The sequence below is a fragment of the Ahaetulla prasina genome, chromosome 1, assembly GCF_028640845.1.
Source record: "Ahaetulla prasina isolate Xishuangbanna chromosome 1, ASM2864084v1, whole genome shotgun sequence".
In the NCBI taxonomy this organism is placed as follows: Eukaryota; Metazoa; Chordata; class Lepidosauria; order Squamata; family Colubridae; genus Ahaetulla; species Ahaetulla prasina.
Genome location: NC_080539.1, coordinates 129,462,551 through 129,485,801, shown reverse-complemented (window position 1 = coordinate 129,485,801; position 23,251 = coordinate 129,462,551). Strand labels below are relative to the sequence as shown.

The window sequence follows — 23,251 nt, the reverse complement described above, 5'->3', positions numbered from 1 at the left end:
ACAAAATAACAAGATCATTTCATTTTGGAGAAAGGTTTAAAAAATTGTAAATTATTGTTGTATACTGCTTAGGTTTCCACCACTGGCATTGGCTGAATAGTGATGAGCTTCAGTGTTTAATGACCAAAATCTAGAAAACAAGATTTCTTGACATTTCACCAGCAACTGCGTGTGGCATCATCAGAACAAAGCACATAAGAAAATGAGCAGGGTTTGACCGGCCCTTGTTTTTAATAGCCAGGTGTCCTGACTTCTGATTGGCCTTTAGCTGAGCTAGTTTCTGATTGGTGCAGGTTGGTGTCCCTGCTCAGTTGCCTAGCAGATCACTTTGCCTCTGAAGATACCACAGTTGCTGGCAAAGCGTCAAGAAACCCGTTCTCTAGACCACAATCATTAAACTCTGAAAACCAACCCTAATGCAGTTATATGCCTACTATAATCATAAACTAGATAATTTAAAAAAAAAACAGAGACCACTTTATTTTGAATTTACTTTGATCAAGGTGTTTTATTGCATCTCAGAGGGTATACATGCATTGGGTTTTCCTCAAACCAAAATACAAAGCAAATCCATTTGAAATTCTCTCTCTAACTCTCTGTCGTTACAGGGTATGATATCCCCACAATATACAACCACTTTTTAAAAATGGTACCACATATTGATTAAATATTAATTTGAAAGACTTAAGATGAACATCTTTCCAACCTAATATGCTTTAACAAAGAGCTGCCAAGCCACTTGTAACACTGATCAACAGTGACCTTATTAAGAAGTCAAAAATCTTAAGCTAAGCCATCAGCACACACAGTATGAGAGAACAAACTAAAACGATAAAAGAACACTTTTGTTTACGGTAAAGGGTATAATTCAGGTTCAGTGTGACCTCTAATCACAAACAGTACAGAAAACACATAGTGCTGTATGGGGGATGAAAAACACTAATCTAAGATATGTACAGAGAAGAACAAAACTGACAGATGTACATAAAAACAAAGGGGGAAAAATTCATGATTTGCCCCTGGAAACAGTGAGCAGCCAAAGTAGCCTGACAAACCTAAAGGAGTTTGCTTTTGTTATGTTTGATTTTTCTGAATTATATGGCTAGAAACTTACCCTTTACTTGTTTTCAGTGCATTTTAAATAACAATGATAAATAGGATGGTTTTAAATGAAAATAAAAGACAAATGTTTTTTAAAGCAATCTGATAAAATATTTTTATGTGGGGGATTTTGTTTAAAAACCTTTGACAAGTAACTTGATAGAAGATCATTAATATGAATTTCATTCATATTAGCAGATCAAATGTCAGGAAATTAAAACATACCCCACAACAAATTTGATAATACTCCTGCTTTGAAAAAAAAATTACATTCCACACACTTTTTTTAAAAAAAGGATTGACAGTGTTCTTTTTGCTACCTGATATAACCACAATATTGTTTTGTATAACAGATATGCAAAGGAAACTGGATTTGAAGAGAAAATTTAGAGGGTCGCCAAGGTTATTTACATTAAGACCTCCAGAAACACAGACACATCGCTCCAAATGGCTCACCACACAACAGCTGCATAATCTGTTCCTAATGGATTGGTTCAGAAAAGCACTAAGAAGGCATCAGAAACATACATCCATTGTTTAAGTTGAGAAACACATAAATTATAACCCAAGTACACAAACAGAGAGAGAGAGAGAGAGAGAAGGGATAACAACTAAAATAGTACACATTCCTATGATCACTTTCACAGCTGTGCTACACGTTTTGGAAGTAGGAGAGAAGTCTGAGTAAGCACTGGGTTTGGTACTGGTGGCTCACTTGGAAATTCTGAGCAACAAAATTCTTGTTTGCAGATTTCAAATTTGCATCTTCACTTATCCTTTCACAAAACTACAATCACGAAAAGAGGGGGAAAGAAGCGTTACAAAGTTTAAGGGACAGGCATTCAAATTCAGTTTCATAATCTGATTTATATGCCAGACGACAGATGATATAACCTTCCTTTCCCTCAGCTGTGTAATGCTTTTTCCTAAGATGCAAAATAATTGGAAACACATTTTCTTCCACATCTATTCTATAGAAAGGAGTTTAATACACATATCATTGCTCTGTCTTTGGCACATATAGATACACACAGAGAGCAACAGACCTGTAACATTTGATTCAAGATACTAATCTAGTGCTTAAATTCTACTCTTGAAATGGAAAAGTGGTCAGGAGAAATAGGGCTGTTTGATAGCAAGTACGCTGCCTACATCTGCGTTTTCTGTGTAAGAGCCAGGGAAGGGAAAGATACTGCTGCTTTTAAGGTTCATAGTTTTCACTGCCTAGTGCAAACTTTGTCACTTGCTCAGGATTTATAGGTGGCTCATAAGGAAGTCTTCATTCTATGAAGCAGAATGGGCTGACAAAAGAGATCTCCAAGTGAGCTTCCATGACTGAGTGTGAACATGAACCTGGGTGCTTTCTGTCCTAGTTCAACCCTTCAACCACTTCAATCATGTGAGCTGTTCTTTCAGCAAGCTCAGTACTTTCAAATCAAAATAAATTCTTAGCATCTTCTATGAAATATAAAGGAGAATACAAGCTTGAATATATTTGAAGGAAGGATGGAAGAAGAAAATCATACCTTAAATAGCTCATAAGAAATCTTTGATGTTAAGATCTGCTAATGGGTCCTTTGATGGAGGCTTCTTGGGACTCTGGGTGGCGGGTGTTGGGCTTGGAGAAACCTTAATAGTTTTCCATTATTCCAGAAGGATAAGGGCACAATAGAGAAAGAAATATACAATTACAAGTATTATGATCCATCTCTAACCAAAATTAATCTGCACTTCACAAATATGGGCTTATGCTATGTCCCACTGAATGAATATGAGAACTATTGTGATGTTCTGCTTTTAAATTAATAAATAAAAACTGAAATAAAATTGCTTTATTGTGTATCATCTCTCTTTGAGGGAGGTGAGAGATATGAAAGTATGAAATATAAATACATAAATTTGAACATTCACTGGAAGCAGGAATCATTTTTGGACCAGTGGCATACTTTTAATAGCTATTTATTTATTTATTTATTTATTTGATTTCTATACCGCCCTTCTCCTGAAGGACTCAGGGCAGTGTACAGGCAAAAATAAAACAGACAGTACAATATATAATTTAAAATGCAATTAAAAAACTTATTTTAAAATTGGCCTGAAAATTAAAATATACAGTAAGCTAAAACCCCATTTAAAATTAGTTAATAAGAATTTTAAAAATTTGATAAAATTCAATTTAAGACAGCCCCACGCGAATAAAAAGATGTGTCTTCAGTTCGCGACGGAATGTCCGAAGGTCAGGTATTTGGCATAAACGCGGGGGAAGTTCGTTCCAGAGTGTGGGAGCCCCCACAGAGAAGGACCTTCCCCTGGGGGCCGCCAGCCGACATTGCTTGGCGGACGGCACCCTGAGAAGTCCCTCTCTGTGAGAGCGTACGGGTCGGTGGGAGGCATGTGGTAACAGCAGGCGGTCCCATAAGTACCCAGGCCCTAAGCCATGGAGCGCTTTAAAGGTCGTAACCAGCACCTTAAAGCACACTCGAAAGGCCACAGGCAGCCAGTGCAGTCTGCGCAGGAGCGGTGTTATATGGGAGCTACGCGGAGCTCCCTCTATCACCCGCGCAGCTGCATTCTGGACTAACTGAAGCCTCCGAGTGCACTTCAAGGGGAGCCCCATGGAGAGAGCTAAAGCAGCATAAGAAGTACTATTCTAAAAAAATAAGTGTATTAAAAATTTAAAACTAAACAATTACATAAAATCCACATTGTAACTTTGAAAAGTCTTGATAGTATGAATTGAAAACAATAATATGTCACACTAAACTGCCGTCCAGAAATAAAAAGGAAATAACATTGGCCTACATGACTTAACAAAAGGGGGGGGGGGAAGGGAATTCTGTTTTCTCCAAAACCAGGCAAGTTCTTACTTGTGCACCAGGGCCTGCAGCTGCTCCAAATGGTGGCCTCATCATCGGTTGTCCATAGATAAGAGGTTGCTGTGGCATCATTCCAACGCCAGCTCCAGGAGGTTGCTGGAAAAGATTTGAGAACAAATAATGTCTAAGAGATGCCATTTTGTCAAGAAATCTCTTGATAAAATAGGCATGTTCCATTGGGGTGTGTGAGTGTGCGCGCACATATTTTAGTTGTCTTTTCAGATGTGAACCCATTTCTACCTACATGCATCTCAGAGTAGATTACATTAACTTAAGATGTCTGTGGACTGTGACCATTGCATTAGAAGAATACATTATTCAGTACACAATACATTGTATGCATTTTTTTTCCAGAAAGAGATAACATATAATGCACATTTTTCCTGAAAAAAAGGAGCATATATTTTGGCCATAATGTTCAGAAGATAAGCTTCAGGATGTAGATTCTTAAAATGCAGCTGGGAAAAAGAGGACTATTTTCCAGGAAGAACTACAGTGGTATCTCCAGTAATTATTCAAATTGCATTTTCCCAGATAAGATTACTGAGATTTTTAAAAGACCAATATAAAAGATCAATAAAGGAAGAAGTCACTTGGAGAAGTGGACAGTAGTACTTTTCCCCTCCTATCATTCGTTGAGTCAATCCTTACCATCCCAAATCCTGATCCAGTTTGTGGAGAAGCGGCACCTGATGTAGGAGGGCCAGCACCTGCTGGAGGCACAGATCCCGTCTAGAGATTGGAGTAATAGAGATAAATCACTAATTGGTTAAATTTTATACATATAAAAACAGTTTAAAAGCCCTTCTATATTTAATTGTCAAATGTCACAATTTTCAGCACTTATGAAAGAACTCTAGACTGCCAACATTAAGGCGGCATCAAATCAGTTAACTGCAGTTATTGTATCCTGCTGCAAATACTTCATTTAGTAAATTACGTGTTGCATACAAAAACGACAAACACAGGAGGTTGGTTTTTTAATGGAATCAAACTGCAAGGGTTATTTGCAAATTAGTAACTCAAGTTTAGGTTGACCATAAAAATAAAGAAATTTTGCATTAGTTTGGTAGTAGCCAGGTCTCTCAGTTAGTACGACTTCATAACAAAAGGCTACTTACATAAAAAACAATCGTCCAACCTTTCTGGTAGAAAAAAAACCTTGCATTTAGTGTATTGCTTTCCTTACCTGGAAAGATCATCACACTGTACAATATTTAATATTTTACAGTCTTTTGTTAAAATGTTTCCTATTGCAATTTCACGATTGCATTATTATTATTAGCTTGTAAGAAGAACATAACTGAAAATAAACCAAGGCTATATGAAAACTGAAAAACAAACTCAAAACATATTATCATTTGAGAAACGAGGAAGTGTTCCACTGCTAGAACAGTAAGATAACAATGCAACATATAACAATAATAGGATGGGACTCCCATTTCCTTAAAAACATATCAAAACTACAGTTTTGGAATAGACAAATGATGCTGATAATTTCGGATGTCAAAACTTTAGTATCTGGCTGTATTTTGACATACTAACTCTGTTCCAATAGTTTAGTAGTCATGTTCACATGGAATTTTGTATATCTATGAAATATGCGATTATCTCCACATACCAAGGGGCCACTTGGAGGAACTCCAGACGACCAGGTTGCAGGTGCTACTTTTGGTTGCCAGTTGGCTCCTCCTGTTAACTTCCTCTCTCCTGCATTCCACTGAAGGTCTCCCCTAAGATTTAGAATGATTTAGAATATGAGTGCTAACTTATTGCCAGGCAGAACTGCAACCATAGCAAAGTTCTGGGCTGGAATCTTGCTGGCATAATTACAAAAGGCAATTTGTAAAGAGTCTGAATGGCAAGCACAAAAGAGAATTTGATACCCATTTGATACACACTCCACAATACAGAAGAACCTGCATCATGCATCAGGATTAATTAAGTACTGTATATAGAGGCACTGCTGTAGCTATTCATATTTATTCAGGAATAGCGATAGTCATGGATTTAGGACTAGACATTTAATGATCATTTGAAGTTATGAAGGTCTCAGAAAGGGTGCCTTATAGCCAGAGGTGAAATCTACTTACCTTCCTTACCAGCTCAGAAATGCTCATGTGCGCATGCGCAGAAGGTAAAAAACTTATTACTTCCTGGTTAAAACCAGGAAGTAATGACACCTGGGCAGGTGGGCAGAGCTTTGCTCCGCCATCGCTATTGGATCGCCGAACTACCGGCTGTGATTGCTACTGGATAGTGCAAACCGGTAGCATTTCACCCCTGCTTATAGCCCTTAAAGTACTTTTGGCTGTTGTAAAATGTCAGGCCACCATCCTTGCAGTTACCTGATCACAATCTGGGTGCTTGGCAACTTCTTTGGATTTAAGACTAGTTGCCAAGATGCTCACGATCATGTGTTGACCATTTGCATTTCTTCTTTGCTGGCTTTCCCAGAAAGTCATTGGGGAAGCCAATAGGGAAGGGTGCAGGTTGCTGCTGCCTGCCAAGAGGATTCTCTCGTCTCGTAGGATTGGCTGAAAGAGCTGCCTCCCAAGGAGAACTGAATTGCTTCAGTGAGGTGAAGAAATGGAACTCAAATCCTGATGATTTGAGCTTCATTTCTGTACCCTATAGAAGGAGTTCCCCTTGGGCACATGGACATGACATCTGCCGGGTGCAGAAATGTAGCTCAGATTCTGATGATTTGAAGTTCATTTCTGCACCCCAGCAAAAGAGTTCCCAGCTGTGTGCGGAGAAGAGATTAGAACCTCCCTAGGGTACCGAATTGGAGTACAGATCCTGAAGATTTGAGTTCCATTCTGCATCCTGCTGAAGGAATTCCCTTCCATGCACACAGAGGAGCTGATATCCTTTGGCATTTATTTTATTTATTTATTTATTTGTCAATCATATATAATATAACAGGTAAAAATATAAACATAATTTGGATACATGAAAAGAGTAAATAAAAAGGAATATTAGAACAGGAACGGTAGGCACTTAGGTGCACTTATGCAAGCCCTTACAGACCTCTTAGGAATGGGGTGAGGTCAACAGTAAACAGTTTAAGCTTAAAGTTTTGGGGGTTTGGGGAAGAAACTACAGAGTCAGGTAGTGCATTCCAGGCATTGACCACTCTGTTACTGAAGTCATATTTTCTGCAATCAAGTTTGGAGCAGTTTACCTTGAGTTTGTATCTATTATTTGCTCGTGTATTGTTGTGGTTGAAGCTGAAGTAGTCATTGGCAGGTAGGACATTGTGGTAGATAATTTTATGTACTATGCTTAGGTCAGACTGAAGTCTGAGTAGTTCTAAGTTGTCTAAGCCCAAAATTTGGAGTCTGGTGGCATAAGGTATTTTTTCGCGAACAGAGTGAAATATCTTGTGAAAATTCTCTGGACTCTCTCAATTGTATTAATATCTGATATGCAGTGCGGATTCCAGACAGATGAGCTGTATTCAAGAATTGGTCTAGCAAACGTTTTGTATGCTCTAGTTAGTAATACAATATTACCAGAGAAGAAGCTATGCAAGATTAGGTTAACAATTCTTAGTGCCTTTTTGGCAATGTTGTTACAGTGGGCTCTGGCACTTAGATCTTTAGAAATGAGTACTCCAAGGTCCTTGACAGAGTGAGGGTCATCTATAAGGGCCTTTCCATCTAATTTGTATTTTATGTTTTGATTTTTTTTGCCAATGTGCAGGACAGAGTATTTGTTGGTTGAGATTTGAAGTTGCCATTTGTTAGACCAATCTGACACATAGTCAAGTCTTTTGGGCAGAATATAGAAAAGGGAGGGAGCCGAAATCCAAAGTGGGAACAGAAAGGAAGTGTGATAAGGTAAGGAGCACAGGGTGTCTCAGATGGATGGGAGAGGCCAGTGCAGGCCAAGCATAAGTGTCTCTCCAGGAGGAGCTGAAAATCCTGCTTGGATTTCAACAGGGAAGATTTTCAGCTCCTGAGCGGAACCTCTTAGGCTCTCCCCTCTCCCCCAGATGCCTGCCAAATTGGACTCTGTTCAGTTAACAACCTGTGTGATTGTTCGATGGCCACAACCAGGAGTGCTGGGACTGTGGTCATTGAGTGAAGCATCTCACTTAATAACTGCTTTGCTTAATGACCTAAATTCCAGGCTTAATTGTGGTTGCAAGTTGAGGATATCTATAATTTACACTTGGTTTTTAGGAAAGTGAAGAAATTGTGGGGATTACTGATATTACATTATGTTGTAAAAATCTGATATTTTGGATTGTAAAAAAAACAAAAGCATTTTAACTGTTTTGCAAACTCATTCCACCTTTTGCAATATTAGATGTATAGTAATGATTAACCACCAACACCACCATCAAAAGGCTATATATGGACTATATAAAAATATTGACTACAGTATTATGCTAGAAAGTACAGAAGGGAAATACACAACTATCTGGGACTTTGAATTAACCAGCTACTTACTTCTTTGTTGTGGTACCAGAAATTCCAAGATCTGCAAAAGAAACCAGGAATTTAAAAGATTGTTTCATCTGATAGTAGATGTCAAAAGATAACATGTTTGTCTATCAAATCACCAGGCAACTCAGGTTTAGCTGACGTAAGCAGCATTCAGCCAGTTATCTAAAAGTCACAATAAACTATATAATGGATATAATTATATTTTATATATAATTACACTGTATCTCTGAAAACTTTCTTATACCGTACAGTCACTGATGTCAAAACTCTACCTGACCTAGACCTCAACTTGATTACTTTACTTGGTTACACTTTCTTGATTACTTTCCTAACTATAAATACATAGGACATAATAAGCTAAGTTTAAGAAAATGTTAATTGTTCATCCATAACAATCATTACTTTCATATTTTCCACTTTAAAAGCTACTTCTAGAAATGTTTGTTTTGTTAAAGAATCTCCATTAAATGGACTAGGCAAAATGAAAACATGATGTACCTTGGTCCCAAAAGTTCAGGATGAGAAAAGGAACTTTCTGTAACAGCCTAAACTGTAACACAACTGCACTGTCCTCCCACATAAGGGAAGAAATACACCCTTCAAAACATAGTAACTGAACTCGGGAATGGCCAACTGGTGCAACGTGTAAAAGATCAACGGTCATAAAATGAAAATCAAGTCCAACCTAACAGTTTCTCTGACTTACTTCCGACTAAGTTTGCAAGAGAAGAATCAAGATCACTTCCAATGGGTTTGGTTGCAGCTGAAGCAGAAGCAATGGCTGTGCCCACACCGGACAAAGGCTGACCAGCTTGCATTGTAGTGGGCATAAGAAGATCACCTAAGCCATCAAATACTGAAGATTTAAGAAAATCAATAGATTAGGAAAAATACTTTTTCAGGCAATTAAGCTTTCACATAATAATGTTGCTTAAATAAGATGCTTAAATGGAGAATTCACAACCTTTTAAAAACATACAAAAATCACGACTGATCTTTGAACCATCACACAGATTTAATGCCAACGTAATGCCAACGGAAGGCATGCATGCTTTTTGACCAACACATTGAAATAAATGAATTCCAAACAGACTACAATAAAGACAAAGCATTAGACAACATTAACTTCTTAAGCTATGAAAATAGTCCATGTTGCTGTACTGCACATTTTATGTTTTTAACACTGATATATGGAAGAATTGATTCACATATTATTGTGTCCATAAATCTAATGAGAATGTTACCATTTTCTGGAACAGTAAAAAAAAAAAGTCAGTTTGACATTACTTTCATCCAATATGGCCCCTAAAATTAATTCAGGTTTTCATATTCCATTTCTGGGTTTTTCCCACAACACTTGAACCAGAGTTTTTAATATCTGATTCCAAAGGAATAATAATTTATTAGCCAATTAGCTATTTAAGACTTACATCAGGTTTGTCTGAAGTGGGAGTATTGTAACTAATTATTATTTCCTGATTTACAGATTTGGAAGGGAATCATAATATAGAAATGTCTCTTATGTAAGGATTATTTTTATTAAAATATTGACATAACAAAGGAAGCTAGAAAGTAAAATACTACAACCTATTAATGAATGCTTTCTAGGAACAAGTTCAGGGAGAGAGAGAAAAACTGAGCAGGTAGAGAGAAAGTAAAATAAAAGACAAAGATTTTGGGCAAGCATTGTTTTTGCTGGGAAATTCAAAAACATTCCAGTGGGTGAGAAATCTTTTCCAGTGGAAAGAGCACTGACTACTTTCTGCTAACAGTGACACAAACTATTTTCAAGTTTGGGTCACTGTTAGCAACCACAGATTTTTCTCCAGGATGATCTGCCCCAGACTGGCCCTTTGGATTTTGGAAATGGCACAGATGACAGAAAATTCTTGTAAAATACTGGGAGGGAGGCCATGACATCCTGTGAACGTACCTATATGGGCAGAAATAAACCATCATCTCTTCCACCTGTCATTAGGCGAGGAAGAGATTACTAAATGGGGCACGTTTACAGTGAGAAATATTCTTCTTGACTGTATTAATATTCCCATGGGACAAGGTGAGGGCCCTTTTCCTTACTTACTGTGGGCAAAGTCATTACCACTCTGCTGCTAATAGAAGCACCACAGTAATCATGTGTTATTTACCATGCAATTCAGATCAGGCTGTCTGGGTTTGAGATGGATTTCACAAAAAACCCAATGATGCTCTCTACACAAAACACATTTATGTTTTCCAATTTACCATCAAGATATATGGACAAATATGGATAAGATACAAGGGTAGACATCAACTCCCCGGATTCCCGAGCCAGGAAGAAATTGGCATTGAAGGTTCAAATGACAATCATGTAATCATGGGGCACTTGTGGCTTTAAGTGCAAAGGGGTTGCCAAGCACTCAGATCGTGATCACATGACTGCAAGAATGCTGGAACAGTTGCTGACCAAATGGTCGTATACCAAAAAAACAACCAATATGGTCCCTCTGTCTCTAATGAAACAGAACTACCTAATCCAGGCCAACATTACACAGTCAGTAACACCAATTCATAACAGATACAGTATGCATGCTAATGTTAGTAAGCGGAGTTGCAGTATGCTCCGGCAAGCAGTAACTATAAAGCAAAATACTACTAACTACTATTTGGTTTCTTTATTTCTTTCTGTTGCAGAACTCACCCAAAAGGCAAATTTGTAGCAAGGCCCCAGCATGGAAGTAGACAATGAAAGAGACACAAACAGAAACGACAGAGCAGTAATGAAAAGTCAAGCCTTGTGTCAAAGGACAAAATACCCTGGACCTCCTTTATTTTTAAATTCTGGTGCCAAGCATGCTTGGGAAAGGCTCTGGAGAATGGCAGCACCGCACAGCCATATGCTGAGTGTACAGTAATAAGATATCTGCAATTTCAGGAGTTTCTTTTAAATGGGCATGCATATAAAGCACATGCAAAAATACAGAATATATGCACTTTGGTTTGATGTGTGCTGAAATCCTATGGAAGAGAACTGAGCAGAAGGAACTATTTTGCAAATTATATATTAAAAGTAGTATACTACATTTTCAACTGTTTCTGAATGCTTTCATTAAAAAACAAGGCAAATACTTTGGATAGCTGGGAGAATTACAGCAATGTATTTTGGAGATAAAAGCGGCACAGAAGAATCTTTTCACTCACCTGAGGGATCGAAGGAACTGCCGCCAGCAGGGGAAGGAGAAGGGGCTGCTCCAAATGCTGCTTCAAAATTGGGCTGCAATATATTAGCCTGAGCTGGTGTGATGGGGGAAGGTGATGGAGATGGAGCAATAAAAGAACCTCCAAAGCCTTTTAAAAAAATTAAAGAGAAAGAAATTAATTATTAGCCTAATACTAAGGATTAATCCACAGGCCTGAAAAACATTATAATTGGCTTTGACAAACAAAGTTCTTTTCCTCTTCTTCTTGATAAGATTATTATTATTTGTTCCCAGGATGAAATTAAAAGGCACCAAGGATGAATGCAGGAAAGTATAGAGGGGATTAGCAAAATTCTGCCTGTAAACTTGTGTGGCAATGAGCAACAGTTGGGAAGTTAAACATGGATTCACGCCAGATAAGGAGTTTGCCCTGCAGAATTCTGCTCTTCTACACATCACTGAAAAACAAATTCAATGAGAAACTTTTATTGAAAGAAAACATGTGTTTTGTGTGAAAGTGTTGATTCTTTAAATAAACAATATACAACAGAAGTATAGCATGCATAAGAATGAATGAAAAAGTTAAATGAACTGTTCAATAGGTAGTAAAGCCACAGATGTGTGATGTTCCCCTTGTTACATAATGTATTGTATACGTATAAAAGTATCTAAGGAATGCCTGTGATTGATCTCGTGTTGTCAGGGTCATGTACAGTAGTTTGGTAGGCAAATATGTTGCAAACCTAAATGATTTACAGCAAATATTAGATACTTATATAATACAATAAGGCAGTGGTCCCCAACCTTTACAGCTTGGCAGCCAAGTGTGTGGGGGGGGAGAGGAACCGGCCCACAGCTTGTGCTAGTTGAGCTGCACATACATGTGCGCTGGCCTGCTGCTCATGCAAATTGAGCTGTGCAGGTGTGCGCTGACTTGCTGCTCACGCAAATCAAGCTGCATGGGTGTGAGCCAGCCTGCTGCTCAAGCAAGTCAAATTGGTCCTACACGGGCCCACTGCTCGCTCGGCCTGGTTCTGAATGGGCCACGGCCCAGGGGTTGGGAACCCTGCAATAAGGAGCGTGGACCTGAAAATTAATGTACTAATGTGAAGGCATTAGTGTTTGATAGGCAAAATGGAATGAATAATTACAACTGATATATAAGTGGCAAAACATAAAGCAGACGTATGAATTGTGTATCTTAGTAAATATTTTCTAACCATGAGAAAATGGAGACATTTTGAGAAATAGAAAAGTAGTGGGTAGCACGTATTTTAAAAATGAATGGACACAAAAAAATGTGAAATGGCTATCCATAAAAGTGCGCTTCTGCTAATTTTGTAAGGGTTGGGAATGTCAAAAGAAATGAAAACACTAATTGGAAATTGTTTACTTAGAAGTAAATGTGTTAAAACAAGAAGAGATAGGGCCAAGAATGGATCCCGAAAGAATGTAGATTGAACACAAAAGCCAGGGAACAGTATGAAAGGAGTACTTAAAAGCTTGATGATGCACAGAGATTGAATGAGTATCAAATTACAAACATATAGGAACAGTGATTGTTGAAAAGTGGAAAACATATATTGTGTTGGATGGAGTTAATAAGATCTTCAGAAAAAGAAATGTAACAAGTTATTGCATTTTACTCATCCCCCACCCCTTCTCTAAAGTTGCCTTAACTTCACAGATTAGCACATCTTTTTTAAAAAGTTAGATTTGCATCTGTGTAGGAGAAAGGTTGCAAGTTTACATTTATTATTTAAAAACTAATCTCAGGAAGACACAATAAATCAGCACAATTAATGTCCTTCTTTTCTCCTACGTGTTGTAAACAGTTGGCAGATTTGGCATAGATTAGACCAGGAGTCTCCAAAATTGGCAACTTTAAGACTTTTGGACTTCAACTCCCAGAATTCCTCAGCAAGGTTTGCTATATAATAATATAGACCCATGTGTAGCTACATAGAATGGTATCATTTAAATTCATAGGTAAACAGGGGGAACACATGAGCTTCTCCATGTCTTAATTATGACTCAGGATATTTTCTGCAAGCAGCAGTGACTTATTATACTTATAATGATCCTGTAAAGACAATCCTGTAAAGAGGAATTCTGGGAGTTGAAGTCCACAAGTCTTAAAGTTGCCAAGTTTGGAGACCCCACCAACCCATTTTGACAACTGCTATTTCAATTTGTATGAACTGCTTCTCCTTCCTGCTGTAAATTGCAGAAGGAATAATCTTGAGGAACAGGAGGAAGAGCTGCAACCAAGACAACACTGAGATAAAAGAAACCTGAGTCAGGCTAGAACTGAGTAACTGAGTAAACATTTCAAGCAAGAACCTTCCCTACTTCTCAGAAAGATAAAGGGAAAAGGGAAGCAAGCTCAGATTCTCTGCACTCTTGTAATGAAAACAATATTACCATGCATGATTTTAGTTTTCTAGCTTAGTGTGTACCTAGGGCTGACAGAACAGAAAACATTATACACATTAGCATGCACTATCAAGTTTCGACCATATCAAAGAAAAAAACTATGAAGCATATTTTCTGAACTGTGTATCTCAAATAAAATAAAAGGTTAATTAATTTGTAGCTGTTTATCAGAATGTATGCTTTCTATCTAATAAACTTGTATCTGCTTTATATCTTCTCTTCTGGGTGTTCATTGAATATTCAAAGCAGTAACAACAATGGCAAATTTATGGTACTAGAAATGGAATTTCTTTTGAAGTCTGAGTGAATTTCCATGCCTTGTCCCTGTTGAGAACCCTAGCTTCAGACATTCAGTAATACAAACAGAAAGTCATTCTGAACTAACGTAAGAAATACCCTGTCATATAATTTAATTGGTTCATGCACCCTGAATTGAGAGGATCTTATTTATCAGCAATTTATGCCTTCTTTCCTGACCATTCTTTTAAAACTAATGCACAGTTGTATACCATAAGAATCAGATTGCTACGAATTACATAATGTTACTTAGTAGTGATTATAGAATAATAGTATAGACCCATGTGTAGCTACATAGAATGGTATCATTTAAATTCATAGGTAAACAGGGGGAACACATGAGCTTCTCCATGTCTTAATTATGACTAAGGATATTTTCTGCAAGCAGCAGTGACTTATTATACTTATAATGATCCTGTAAAGACAAATTAATATAGCTTCCTGGAGTGGTGGGTTTCACAGAATGTTTTTAGTTTAGAAGTCTAGTCGCCTTAGTGATGGTTCATTGGCTATTCTTTTTGTCACAGTACAGAAAAGATGCAGTAAAAACATGCACACCCTTTATTAAAAAATACCACAATTATATTTCATTACCAGCTAACAGGTCAGCAGAAGCAGAAGCATTAGAAGCAGTTGAAACTGCAGGTTGGGGCTCTGAAGGGCCACTTCCAAAAGCATCTGTTGATTTTTTTCCATAAGGCAGCAATAAAAGATAATAGGATTTAAAGATAATGTAAATATATAAACATGTAATATTTGGAGGGAGAATGCAACTATGAATATGACACAATTTTCAAGACCATAGAGCAGTGATGGCGAACCTTTTCAGCACCAAGTACCCAAACTGGAACGCGTGCGCACCTATGCGCACGCCAGCCAGCTGGTCTTTGGGTTCCTGGCACTCCGGTGTGTGCAAAGACCAGCTGGCCGGCACGCATGCCCACTGAGAGGGCTCAGCATGCCACCTCTGGTACGCGTGCCATAGGTTCGTCATCACGACCACAGAGGAATGATTGGTAAAATATATGAAACAATCTGAGGAATAGTTGTAGCTGAGAAGAAGGACTGGCAGAACCTGGGAGCGGAGTCAAAACAAGAATCAGCCTGGAGTTTCTATGTTGACTAAGTCCATTTGTGGCTACATAGAGATTCCAGGCTGATTCTTCTTTTGACTCTGTCCCCAGGTTCTGCCACTCCTTGTCCTACAAGTTGTTCTAAAACCAGAAGAAACCAAAAAAGGACATATATAGACTATTTTAGAAGTATGACAGTTGTACTGATGAGAAGTGATGGCAGTGTTAAGATTTTCCACAGGAAGATGACCCCAAGAAAACTGCTAGCTTTCTAAGAGCATGTTTACAACATGTTGTAAATGTTGTACCTTGATGAAGGTATCTTTTCTTTTATGTACACTGAGAGCATATGCACCAAGACGAATTCCTTGTGTGTCCAATCACACTTGGCCAATAAAAATTCTATTCTATTCTATTCTAAAAATTCTATTCTATTCTCTTCCTCATTTCTCCAAACCATTCTGAAAGTAGTTTTGCAACCCTATGTAGATCTACAGTATGCATAAAAACTTTAAGGGATACATGAGCCTCTAAGTATTTCCTGTCCAATGTCCAATAGAATTTTGTAGATGGATATCATTCAATTCCTGTGCTGATGCAAAATATAGGCCTTGGATCTCCCTTTCCCCATAAACCATGCAGAAAATAAATAAAATCTATTGTCACTTCCCTAGCATCATTTCACATTTTCTTAAGATCTTGTATGTACTCTTCTGGCCATCTGTAAAATATGTCTGAGCAAAAAAGGGGTAGCTGCCAAATTCCAAGCCAACTTTCTTCTATTGCATTTTAAAGTGTATTGCTAGCTCTGATGATGAATGGAATAGCATGCCGGCACTTTTGCAAAGAGGTGCTTTTCTCAGTAGCTGCAACCATAGTTGCATGAGGGTGTGCTTGTGCAGTGAGAAGGAAAGATATATTGTAGTCTAAACAAGTCCTTCACAGAGGCATCACAAACAGGACATTAAAGGTTGATGGGAAGTAGGTTGGAAGCAGATACTCTTAATGAAATAAGAAGGGATGGAAAAATATTGGTATCTTGTCATTTGTAAAGCAGCCACTTAAGAAATCAAAAAACAAAAAATACTGTGAGCAATCTGGTGCTTTGCCATTGCCAAAAGAAAAAAGAAAAAAAAGAATGCAGAAGTAGGGATGTATAAAGTATTTGAATAAAGTGCTTCGCAACACACTTCACAGGAAAGAAAATCAGTGGAAGTTTCTGTTTGTTAAGACATCTGCAAATAGGTTTTTGAAGCAGGAACAAAAGACATGACTCCAGAGTTCAACAGAAACCCTTTATTTTCTCTTTTCTAATGCACGGTTTTCTTCTTTTCTTCTACATCTTACCTATCCATCCATCATCGAAGGTTTTCTGTGCACACATGAGCAAGATAACCTCTGCTTGTTCCCACAAGGATGCAGTCCCACAAAAATACTTTTTACTGCCTTTCTTTCCTTGGCATTCTGCAGCTTTCCTTCCCTGGATCTCATTTCAGGAGAACCTGCAGACAGATTGTTCCAGCACCTACTGAACTGCTTGTTTGCCTGCCTTCCCATCTGCCTTTGGCAAACATGTCAGGGGCATCAGAGCCAGTAGAGTGTGAGAGAGACTAACTGCTATGAAGCATATGGAATACGGATTCATTTAATTGAGATGGAGGCTGTACCAAAAAAAAAAAAAGGCAATATATCAACAGTATTTTCAGGTGAAAAATTTTATAGTGTTTTTATTTTTGGTATCTGAAATGCACCAAATTTATCTGTGAAATTTAATGAGTGTGCTATCTAATAACACGTTTCATATCTATTGCTGCTCTGTAAATTTGGGGACTTTCCTAATTTATACTGCTTCCAACCATAAAAAGATGTATCTTCTATAAGATAAACATTTTGCCTGGTTGTATATCATCACTGCTAATGAAAATTGTTGTCCTTTGTGCTTTTTCCCCTTTCAATATCTAATGTTTTCTTGAGTAATATTGCAAATTATGAAGAACCTGCCTTTTGATAAAAAGCAGTAACAGTTTGTGCTTTATGCTTGATCACAGTTATACAGTTCCCTTCATGGTTTGAAATTAAAAGACAGTAGATACTATGCTTTAAAATAATTTCAGTGTACATCCCAGAAGCCCATACAGCAGACCTGGACATTTTACAGCCTCCAGATCACACCTGGCTTTTTTTTGGGTGTCCCTATCAAGCCTGTGTGATGGGATAAGTGTAAATAAGTATATACCACACACATACACAATACAACTGCATTACTTTTATTTTGAAGGTGACTATTTTTTTTCAATTTACATAGGTGCATCCATGCATGCATGTAGCCCTATTCGTTCGCCCCCCGCTCCCGGAACCCGTTTCTCATGTGGACCCTTGGGAAAATTAATTTCCCACCCCTGCCATAGAGAAATAATTGCTAAGCATCACCTCAATTCTACCAGACTTGTCTGAACAGATAGATAGATAGATAGATAGATAGATAGATAGATAGATAGATAGATAGATAGATAGATAGATAGATAGATATAGATAGATAGATATAGATAGATAGATAGATATAGATAGATAGATAGATAGATAGATAGATAGATAGATAGATAGATAGATAGATAGACCCTTAACTCCATCCCTAATCTACAAATAGATAACAGGTAGCTGTCAAGAGAAATATACATGCTATAGAGAAGCATAATAGCATAACTGAAAACTGTATACTGTAAGAGGAAGAATGAAATAGTTACTTGAACAAGAAAGGAATTCCATGCGTGGAAATAAGGACAGACAACAATAAAAAAAACCACCTCAACTGCATTTTATAACACTCAGTTAAAAAGCAAACAAAGCACACCACACCACAATAAAAGTAATTGTTGTGAAGTGTTGAATTGATGGCAAAGAAAAATGAAATGAACCCGGAAATGAAATGGGAAGTACTTGAATGGTGAGGAACAACAATACCCACCACAAAACAGGTCAATCACACCTGAAGAGTCCACTTTAGCCGGGGAAGCAGTGGGCAGGGACGATGGTGCTGCAAATGCATCCACTGGAGTAAGCATGATAATATTTAGTATCAGCAAATTAGGAATGATGAGGCCATTACTTTAAATCCATGCCAACACAATGTATATCTATATCTATATATATATAGGAAAGATTTGGAAAAACTAAATCCCCTTTATATTTTTCACAGAGTATCCACTATAAAAGCAGCGTGTTTAAAAATTAGATTGAAAAGAAAAACTATTCTATGGCCATTTTTTTAATGTATCTTGTACACATGCAGGGACTGCACACGGTAATAGGTATGTATTTTATTATATAAATATATATTAGCCTTGGTTTTATATTATTGCATGCATATGATGCTCAAGAGCTGTCGTTTTCAGATTTCTCATTTCATTCATGCTATGGGAATTCTGGTTAACTCGAAATATGATCAAATTTTATAGCCGGATATGTTTAACTATTTAGATTTCCTGGATTCTGGATAGCATGAAAACTTCCTGATCATGGAAGCTTCATGATCCTTCTTTTAATAGATAAACTGTGGAGGACAGTATTATGACCCTAGAGCCTGAAAATGCTTATTAATATAGCAGGAATTGTCACTTAGAACTACATCATAAATCTATCAATAGGGAAGGCGCTATAAGACTATGTATCTCATAAAGCTCTTTTCCTGGGTTACGATTATAAACAAGCTCTCCAGGTAGCTTTTGACTCTGTCCATTTTTTAGCAATAATTTGAACAGGAAGTGGAATGTAAACTGCACACAGAAGTCTGTAAACAGGATTAGCACTACAAATTGAGGAGAAAGTTGCACACATTGCCTTCCTAAATTAAAATAATTATGTTTTCATTTTTTTTAATTATCTAGATCTTATGATTAACAATCTCATGTTCTAAAGCAGGGGTGTCCAAACTTGGTCCCTTTAAGACTTGTGGACTTCAACTCCCAGAGTCCCTCAGCCAGCAAAGCTGGCTGAGGAACTCTGGGAGTTGAAGTCCACAAGTCTTAAAGGGACCAAGTTTGGACACCCCTGTTCTAAAGGTATACTGCTTGTGTAGGAACTTGGGCAAGGCTTATACAATCTAAAATTTGGGAGAGAGAGTTGCCTTTTTAAAAAAATAATGGTGTAAATGTTCTCAAAGGCAGCGACCCCCAACCTTTTGGGGGACAGGGCGGTTCTTCCATGGACCGGGAGGGTGTGGTTTTGCACACTGCCTGAATCCCACGCCTGTGTAGATGGAAGCTTCACTCGCTTGCACAGCCCGGTTCCTAGTGGGCCGTGGACCAGTGTTGGTCTGTGGACCAGTGCTGGTCTATGGACCAGGGGTTGGGGATCCCTGCTCAAAGATCATATAAAGTGACTCAGGGAATATTCAAGGGATCAGCTCAGTTTTGACTTTACTAACTTTTCAACAGTTTAAAACTGACCATGTTTCACGGGTATTTTGGAAGGAAAGTGACAAGCCACACGAGAATAATTTGGGTCTAAGGAGAAAGTGCCTACCTGATAAGAGATCACCAGTGAGAGAATTCTCGGGCCCAGGAGAAGCTCCAGCAGTTGAAGAAGAAAACGTATCTTGCAGAAACCAAAAAAAAAAAAAAGAATTATAAATTACATGAAGATCAGCGATAGATATATATATGACTGACAAAAAAATGCTCAGCAATCAAATAAAATGGAAATTTAAAAACACAAACTTGCTTTATTATACGACAGTACTTTTATATATATTTACCTGTCCCAAATAGGTCTATGCCAGGAGCTGCATCTGACTTAGGTGGTGCAGGAGCCTCAGCAGGTGTGGATTCAAACAAATCTAGATGAAGAATATATTGTGTCTTACTAATTTATATCTTCATGTTGTGAATTTTGTTTCCTTTCAAAAAATAATTGCCATATAGTCTAAATATGCAAAAAAAAAAAAGAGAGAGAGAGAGAGACTGTTTCCATAGGCTGAAAATCTAATTCACCCCAAAATGTATCAGAATGAAAGAAAGAATTAAATAAGTTACCACCAAAGATATCTAGAGCAGCAGGAGGAGCAGAGGTGGTGGTAGTGGTGGTAGGAGCAGATGTAGTAGCAGTAGTGACAGTAGCAGTAGTAGCAGCAGTTGTAGCAGGGACTGGAGGGGCCACAGCAGCAACTGGAGTAGGACTGGTTGCGGAAGTAGCTGCACTAGTTGTAGGGGTAACTACAGGAACGCTGGTCTCAGCTGGCTTCATAGCAAAGAGGTCCAGCTCAGGAGTAGCCTCTGCATTGCCTTCTGATGGGGCAAAGGGGTCTTGTAAAAGGAAACGGCAGAATATACATATATATAAAGCCGGGAAGGAAATAGGAAAAGCCACACCCTGTGTGGATTAAATCATACACACATACATATCATCGTTTATACATACATGCAAAACAGAGATCAAATGCACAGCTTTGTTAACTACTGTTGATTCTCCCACATCTGTACAAATAGGTGCCCATGTGCCGACATGCATTTTTCCTCTCACTTAAACTAAGGTGCTTTGAAAAGATCTGTTCCTAATTGGAGAAACATTCTACCAGCTACATGCAAGATTCAGCACTGTTAACATTTTTCAATTAAAAAAGGCTTTGGCGAAATCATGTAGGAATGTTTTCTTGACACAATTTTGTTCGATCAGAACATTTGTCCAAATACCTGGGGAAAATGGGGGTTGGTTTTTTTTTGTTTTTTTTAGGAAAAAATCCCTCCCCACCCTTAAGTGACAAACATACTGCCATGAAGTTTATTTTAATTAGTATGACACACACACGATGACGACAGACGAGCTAATGAGATGGAACCCACCATTTCCTGAACATGCATCAAGAGCTGCTGCTACAGGGGTTGGGGTAGCTGGTGCTGCTGCCCCTTCAGGTGCTGCAGGGGCGTCACCAGGAGAAGCTGCAAAGGCATCTTGAGTGCAGGTTTAGAAACAGAAATTAAGAAGAATGAAAAAAAAAGAAGAAAATATAGTAAAAGAACCAAGTTAAATAGCATAAAAAAATCCCTTATACAAAATGCAGGGCATAGGGTGAAGGTTGCATTTGTTTTGTGCAACTACCAACAGTTTTCAAACTAAACTCAACCCACGTAGTTATATTAGGTCACAATGATTGCGATAGTCTGCAAGATAAGCAGAAAAGTTAATGGCAAGGAAAATGTTCCTTGTATAAGGGTCTTGAGCAGCATGCATATGTAATCTCCAAGGGGGGGGAAACCCCTAATAAATAACATAAAAATCATTCAATAACCAATACACTTAACAGAATAACTTTTCCTATTCTGTTGAATTGTTTCATATATTTTCTGAGATTGGGGAAGTAAGGTATATAAACAAGGAGCCCCTGCGGATTTTACTCCACTAGTGGTTGCCCACTTTAGGGAGTGGTGCTCATCTCTGTTTCAAGGCCATTGAGCCAGAACTTTCTGAAGATATTTCTGTGGTCATGAAGCTAGCATGAATGACCTATGAAGGTTTCCTTTCCACCGAAGTGGTACCTATTTATCTACTTGCATTTGCATGCTTTCGAACTGCTAGGTTGGCAAGAGCTGGGGCGAGGATGGGAGCTCTCCCCGTCACATCGCACTTGGGTCTTGAACTCAGGCTGCCAGCTTTCCAGCCAACAAGCCCAGTGTCTTAACCACAGAGACACTGCGTCGCCCTCGGGGGAAGTAAAGTAGATTAAAAAGTGTTATTTGCACTACAATTTCAACTTCTGGGCCTCTGGTGGTTCAGCAGACTAAGTCTGTCTGTTATTAACACAGCTGCTTGCAATTACTGCAAGTTCAAGTCCCACCAGGCCCAAGGTTGACTCAGCCTTCCATCCTTTATAAGGTAGGTAAAATGAGGACCCAGATTGTTGGGGGCAATAAAAGTTGACTTTGTATATAATATACAAATGGATGAAGACTATTGCTTAACATAGTGTAAGCCACCCTGAGTCTTCAGAGAAGGGCGGGATATAAATTCAAAATAAAAAAAAACCTCCTCTTAACTTGGACTACTGTAATTACACTCATAGCATTCTAATAATTCAGGCGACATTATTGGCCTTATTTATTTGCATAAGTGATACACAAAGCTATTCACACCCTTGCAAGGTACTGGTCAAGTTTAGGGCATGTGCAAAAAGGACTTGTCTCCCTAAGACTCTACTGCATTCATTGCAGGCAGTCAACCAATTGCCTACTTTTTCTTGCACACATCAAAGGTATAATTTTATCTCCCTTTTAGCATTTCACAAGAGACTGTGATTAAGACTCTGGATCAAGACCCAACTTCCTTTTCAGGAACATCCTAGGAAGGGGGAAATGGAAACCTTCTGCTTCTGGATTTAAACTTGCTTCATACAGTATAACTGAAAATAGCCAAAATCAAGGCATGTTTTCTAATTTTTGCTTGTGTCAATAAACCATACTTCAAACTAATTCCCAGTAAAGATACTGGGGCAAAGTATGATTGGTTCACCACTTAGCAAACGGGAATTTATGGCTTGCTAATGGCTAATTTTGGGTTAGAGATCTTAGAAAGTACAATATTAGGGTGGAACTACTTTTCCAGTGTTGTTAATACAACTAATTCTTTTGGTACAGCTACCTCCTTGCCACTAGTGTTTTCTTGTCATCTCCTTCAAGAGTATTTCTTGTCATCAGAGAAAAATTCTCATAGTGGGCATAGCAGGGCAGTTCAAGTAGCTTAAACCACAGAAGGAAAAGTTGCAGCACCTGATTGCTGTTCCCTCAGGTATCTCACAGTTAAAACTTCAAGGCAATTTTAAGGATAAGTTAGCTTTACTACAT

The 23,251-nt window shown here is 38.1% G+C and overlaps 1 protein-coding gene across 1 annotated transcript in view; it reads right to left on the bottom strand.

Moving 5' to 3' along the window:
• Positions 1–518: 518 nt before the first annotated feature.
• The window catches only part of SNAP91 (synaptosome associated protein 91), a 94,683-nt gene continuing 71,950 nt past the window's right edge, over positions 519–23,251 (bottom strand). The window contains exons 15-27 of the mRNA XM_058175744.1: positions 21,257–21,364; positions 20,173–20,253; positions 19,941–20,012; positions 18,385–18,468; positions 14,941–15,024; positions 11,615–11,761; positions 9,141–9,290; positions 8,438–8,468; positions 5,599–5,710; positions 4,629–4,709; positions 3,969–4,073; positions 2,628–2,730; positions 519–1,888 (exon numbers count right to left, since the gene is read on the bottom strand). Coding sequence (XP_058031727.1) covers positions 2,638–2,730; positions 3,969–4,073; positions 4,629–4,709; positions 5,599–5,710; positions 8,438–8,468; positions 9,141–9,290; positions 11,615–11,761; positions 14,941–15,024; positions 18,385–18,468; positions 19,941–20,012; positions 20,173–20,253; positions 21,257–21,364 — 1,148 coding nt within the window. The 3' untranslated portion in view covers positions 519–1,888; positions 2,628–2,637. The remainder of the gene's footprint in view (positions 1,889–2,627; positions 2,731–3,968; positions 4,074–4,628; positions 4,710–5,598; positions 5,711–8,437; positions 8,469–9,140; positions 9,291–11,614; positions 11,762–14,940; positions 15,025–18,384; positions 18,469–19,940; positions 20,013–20,172; positions 20,254–21,256; positions 21,365–23,251) is intronic.